The 6000-nt window shown below is 41.4% G+C and overlaps 1 protein-coding gene across 1 annotated transcript in view; it reads left to right on the forward strand.

Moving 5' to 3' along the window:
- Positions 1–941, forward strand: part of LOC118928100 (eukaryotic peptide chain release factor GTP-binding subunit ERF3A-like) — a 210030-nt gene extending 209089 nt beyond the window's left edge. Inside the window, exon 11 of the mRNA XM_057487025.1 lies at positions 807–941. Within this exon, the coding sequence (XP_057343008.1) occupies positions 807–832 (26 nt within the window). The 3' untranslated portion in view covers positions 833–941. The remainder of the gene's footprint in view (positions 1–806) is intronic.
- The last annotated feature ends 5059 nt before the right edge of the window (positions 942–6000 follow it).

Consider the following 6000-nt stretch of genomic DNA (forward strand, 5'->3'; position numbering starts at 1 on the left):
AACATACTGTGAACCATTTAAAGCATACAATTTAATGGTTTTTAGTAAATTTACTTAGTTGTGCAACTATCCCCATAATACAGTTTAGAACATTTCTATCACTGAGATAAGATCACTCATGTCCATTTATACTTCCGTCCTCTCCCACCCCAAACCCCCAAGCAACTGCTCACCTACTTTCTGTCTCTATGGAGTTGTCTTTTCTGAATATTTCATATAGATGGAATCATAAAACGCATGATCATTGGTGACTGGCTTCCTTTTACTTAGCAGGTTTTCAAGGCTCATCTTCATTCATGTGTCTGTACTTCTTGCCTTTTTTATGGCTCAGTAGTATTCCATTGCATGGATAGATCACATTTTGTTCATTCCTTGGTTGGTGGACACTTGTGTTGTTTCTACTTTCTTGGCTATTATAAATAATGCTGCTGTGAACATTCCTATACATTCTTTCTGTGAACATATGTTTTCATCTCTCTCAGTTATAAACACCTAGGAAATTGATGCATCATATGGTACATTTCTGTTTATGTTTTCAACAAACTATCCATCTGCTTTATAAAGCAGCTGTGCCATTTCACATTCCTATCAGAAGTCTATGAGGGTTTCTTATTTCTCCACATCCTTACCGTTTGTCATTCTGTCTTTTTGATTAGAGCCATCCTGATGGATATGAAATGGTATCTCGTTGTGGTTTTATTTGCATTTCTGTAGTGATGACTGTTGTTTAGCATCTCTTCATGAAACATTGCCTCACTCTTAAGAGCAAAGCATGAAGTAACAGCAGTTTTGCTTCTTGTATACAGATGTGAGGTCCAGGACCCTTCCATGATCCTAGGATGAAGTGACTCACAGGAGAGCAGAGCTCAGACAGCTGCAAAGGATGAGCATCAGAGCACTGCTGAGACACTACCCAGAGTGCATCCAGTCTCTGGACTTCTGCACCCACAGGAGCCAGTAAGTCCTTTGTACTATTTAAGCCAGCTTGAGCTGGATTCCCTGCCGCTTGCTTTCTATTAAGTATTTTGAGAAAGGCAAATTGCCTTATTCATTCTGAAGCAAAGACTGTGCATTTGGAATAAGCTTTGCATGCTTGCTGAGGTGAAAACTAAGAACTGAGTGTGAGTGGTACAAAGAAGTTGATGGAGGGAGGCAACTGATTCTACTGCAATGTCAAGGAGTGAGAGAGAGGAAAATGAGCTAAAAATTGGGAAATTCTGAGCTAAGTCCCAGAGAACACCATACTGAGCCACAGCACAGAATATTGCTTTAGCCCAAACAAGGACATTTGTTATAGTGTCTTTGTGAGAAACAAGAAATTAATATCAGAACAAATCCCACTGTCCAGAACACATAACCTATTAAGGGCATTTCACTTTAAATTATTAAAGTTCTAGAGCTTTCATTCCAGGGTATGGGTTCATACATTCTCCACTTACCCTTTTCTCACCTAAATAGAGTCCCAGTAGCCCAAATGTTGGATAGATAATATCTAGTAGTTGAACAGATAAAATGAGATGGAGAGACAACAAACAAAAAGCAAATAATCCAATTAAAAAATGGGCAGAGGAGCTGAACAGACAGTTCTCCAAAGAAGAAATTCAGATGGCCAACAGACACATGAAAAGATGCTCCACATCGCTAGTTATCAGAGAAATGTAAATTAAACCACAATGAGATATTACCTCACACCAGTAAGCACGGCCACCATACAAAAGACAAACAACAATAAATGTTGGTGAGGTTGCGGAGAAAGGGGAACCCTCCTACACTGCTGGTGGGAATGTAAATTAGTTCAACCATTGTGGAAAGCAATATGGAGGTTCCTCAAAATGCTCAAAATAGACTTACCATTTGACCCAGGAATTCCACTTCTAGGAATTTACCCTAAGGATGCAGCACTCCAGTTTGAAAATGACAGATGCACCCCTATGTTTATTGCAGCACTATTTACAATAGCCAAGATATGGAAGCAACCTAAGTGTCCATCAGTAGATGAATGGATAAAGAAGAGGTGGTACATATACACAATGGAATATTATTCAGCCATAAGAAGAAAACAAATCCTACCATTTGCAACAACATGGATGGAGCTAGAGGGTATTATGCTCAGTGAAATAAGCCAGGCAGAGGAAAACAAATACCAAATGATTTCACTCATCTGTGGAGTATAAGAACAAAAGAAAAACTGAAGGAACAAAACAGCAGCCAAATCACAGAACCCAAGAATGGACTAACAGTTACCAAAGGGAAAGAGACTGGGGAGAATGGGAGGGTAGGGAGGGATAAGGGCAGGGAAGAAGGAAGGGGGTATTATGATTAGCATGTATAATGTGGGGAGTGGAGGAAAGGGGAGGGCTTTGCAACACAGAGAAGACAAGTAGTGATTCTACAACATCTTACTATGCTGATGGATAGTGACTGTAATGGAGTTTGTGGGGGGGACTTGGGGTAGGGGAGAGCCTAGTAAACATAATGTTCTTCAAAAAATAGCAAAAATAAATAAATAAATTTTAAAAAATGAGATGGAGAGAATTATGTGGCTTTAGCACTAAAATAAGAATTCTGTCTTAAGTAGGAATTGTCTTTGTTGGTAAGGATGAGTAGATTAGGGATAGGTTAGAAAGTGAGCCTCCTCTTCTCCCTCAGGCCTTAGGGTCATATGGTTCCAAGTGTTCAAAGGAAGGGAGAGCTACCCAGGAAAAGAGATTCCTGGGGGGAATTCTAGAGAGAGGGTATGCAGGTCAGACATAGGAAGAGGAAGGGAGGTGCAAAGCCAGCTATGGGGGGAAGCCAAGCTCCATATGAAGTGACCGCTGTCTGGGATTTCCCCTAAAACCTCCACCTGACTGGCTGTTGTGGAAACTGAAGAAGAAGTTGGATTCACATTAAGTTTGACATAGTGTGGGAGAGAAACAGCATTAAACAAACCAGAACCCAAGAGGAGAGGGAGGCCAGGAAAATGTAAACCTCCTGGGAAGAAGCAGAAATCAAGGGGGGACTTTGGATTTCCCACAGGCCCTCAGATGTAGGAGGAGGGCCCCAGCTGGTATCTGAGTTACACACACATATTTGGACTAGGTGAACCCTTATTCAACCAATACAGTCCATAGCTTGGGAAATACATGAATCCCTAGAAACAGGCAGGAAAAAGGAATAGAATGCTAAAATAAACTGACAACTATTAAAGAAACTGAAGAGTTATCAGGACTTTCATCCCCCCAAAATTCCATGTCCAGTTGGTTTTAGAAGTGGATTCTACCAAATGCTCAAGATGCAATTTGAGACAGACTGAGAGGAAGCTGCCCAGATAACATGAGACTGGCACAATATCGATACAAACCCAGAAAAGATCAATACAAGAAAATTATAGGCCCATTTCACTTAAGAATATAGATGCCAAAACCCTACGTAGTGTTGAACTATCCTTGCATCCCAGGGATAAGTCCCATTTGTTCATGGTATATGATCCTTTTAATGTGTGCTGCTGAATTCAGTTTGCTAGTATTTCATTGAGGATTTTTGTATCTATGCACATAAGGGATATTGGCCTGGTTTTTTTTTTTTTTTTTTGTCTAGTGTCTTTGGTTTTGGTATTGGGTGGTACTGGTCTCTTAAAATGAGTTTGGAGGTATTTCTGCCTCTTTCTTTGGAAGAGTTTAAGAGGGAGTTGATTAGCTCTTTCTGAATGCTTGTTAGAATTTAGCCATGAAGCCATTTTGTCCTGGGATTTTCTCTGTTGGTCAGTCTTTGATTACTGATTTAATCTCCCTATTTGTTACTGATCTGTTCAGGCTTCCTAGTTCTTCTTGATTCAGAAAATGTGGTATATATCTATGCAGTGGACTATTATTTAGCCTTTAAAGAGAAGTAAATTCTGCCATTTGCCACAATATAAATAAAACTGTAGAACTTTGTACTAAGTGAAATAAGGCAGACATAGAAAAATATTGTGTGAACTCACTTATATGTGGAATTTAAAATAGTTACATTCATAGAAGCGGAGCATAAAATGGTTGTTGGCAGGGGCTGGGGGTTGTGAAAGGGGGAGATGTTGGTCAACAGGTACAAAGTTTCAGTTATGCAAGATGAATAAGCTCTCGAGATCTAATGTGCAACACTGACTGTAGTTAACAATACTGTATTGAATACTTGAAATTTGCTAAGGGGGTAGCTCTTAAGTGTCCTTACCCACAAGAAGATGGTAACTCTGTGAAGTGATGGATACTGTGGTGATTTTAATTGTTTGACTGTGGTGATTATTTCACAATGTGTACCTTTATCAAGTAACAAAGTGCATACCTTAGGTTTATACAATTTCTAATTGTCAATTATATCTCAGTAAAGATGGGAAAAAATCTTATATAGAAAATTAGCCAATTGCACCCAACAGTATGTTAGAGAACAGTATACCATGATCAAGTAGAGTTTATCTCAGGAATGCAAGGATAGTTCAAAATAAGAAAATCTGTCATTGTAATTCATCACATTGGTAAGCTAAAGGGGGGAAACATGATTACCGCAGTTCATATGGAGAGAGCATTTGATATTCACTCAAGAATATTCTACAGAGTAGGCAAAATAACAAGGAGGTGCCCCTTCTGGGATTATATCATGAGGCATTTTCATTCCCCACTTCTTGAGTGACTACTATGTACCAAATGTTGTGCTGGGGGCACTTTATCATGGGATCCTTTACCCCTCACTGCAGCCTTATGCAGTAGGTTCTATTGCGGCCCCCATTTTACAGATGCATACAATACAGTATGCTTCCCCACTCTGAGGCATGTGGCTTTGTCCAGCAGCTCCCTGCCTGAGAAGCGAGAGCCCCAGCTCTGCCACAGGCCACGGGCACAATTAGTTTGCTGATGTGTGTTGGAGGCCCCTGGAGTGCGTCATTCCCATTCAGTGTGCTGAGACACAGAAGTCAGCAAAAACCAGCCTGGGAGTCTGCTGAGAGAATGATTGAGAGACCTTGGCCATCCCCAGGGTCCTCTCTTCCACAAGAATCTGGTTCCAGGCAGAACCTCAACTCGATTTTGTATAGCTCTCCTCTCCCCAGCTGGAGAGGGAGCTCTGTCTGCGTGTTTAGCTGATGGATGAGTCAGCCAGAGACCGAGGAGCTGACTGAGCCCTGGCAGACCATCAGGAAGAACTGAAACTGGTGACCTCCATGCTCTGGAAGTCAGCCAAGCCCATGCGTCCATGCACTGGGGAGAGACCCCAGCAAACTCTGGGTGCCCCTCGTGGAGATGCCTGTTCCTGGGTATTCCATTCTTTTCAGAGAAACTCTGTACAGCCTCCCCGCCCTCACTGGGTGATCACTACTGCTCTCTGGCTTTCAGACTTACACCAGTCCATTGCAGAGACCTGGGTTCAAATCTCAGCTCTAAAAGTTAGTTGTGTGACCTTCAGCAAGTTACTGAACTTCTTTCTAAGCCTTAGTTTACTCATCTATAAAACAATTAGTAAAAGTAGCTCTCTCAAGGGGTTGTTATGAGGAATAAATAAGGTGACACGTGCAAATGGCTTAGCACAGTGCGTTGCATACCATGCACCCATTACATGTTAATTACATGTTCATTATAGTCATGATGGTTGTTTTTACTATTATTGTTGTCCCATCTAAGTTTAAAGCACAAGGGCAGCTGGTGGAAGCAGCTTTCACAAAATCACTTGATTTCTTCAAGTCCTTGACAAGGACTGCAATGGGCATGTAGTCCAATCTCCCAGCTGATGTTTGAACCTTACAAATGCCAGTCTCTTACATCAGGTGGCCCATTCTATCTTTTGGACCTTCAGAAAGTTCTATCATATTGCAGAGGACATCTGGAGTTGCTTCCTGTGCTGAATGTTTTCCATTTACCCATTAGGGTCTAATCTCTACCTTCTCTACCCTGCTTTCTGCCCTAGGAGGCTGACAGGTGTGGATTATAAGTATGTCTTCTTGCTTACAGTTGGATCCAGCCAATGGGAGACTGGCTGGGGAGTGGTGCAGGA

The sequence above is a fragment of the Manis pentadactyla genome, chromosome 10 (assembly GCF_030020395.1).
Source record: "Manis pentadactyla isolate mManPen7 chromosome 10, mManPen7.hap1, whole genome shotgun sequence".
Taxonomy (NCBI): domain Eukaryota; kingdom Metazoa; phylum Chordata; class Mammalia; order Pholidota; family Manidae; genus Manis; species Manis pentadactyla.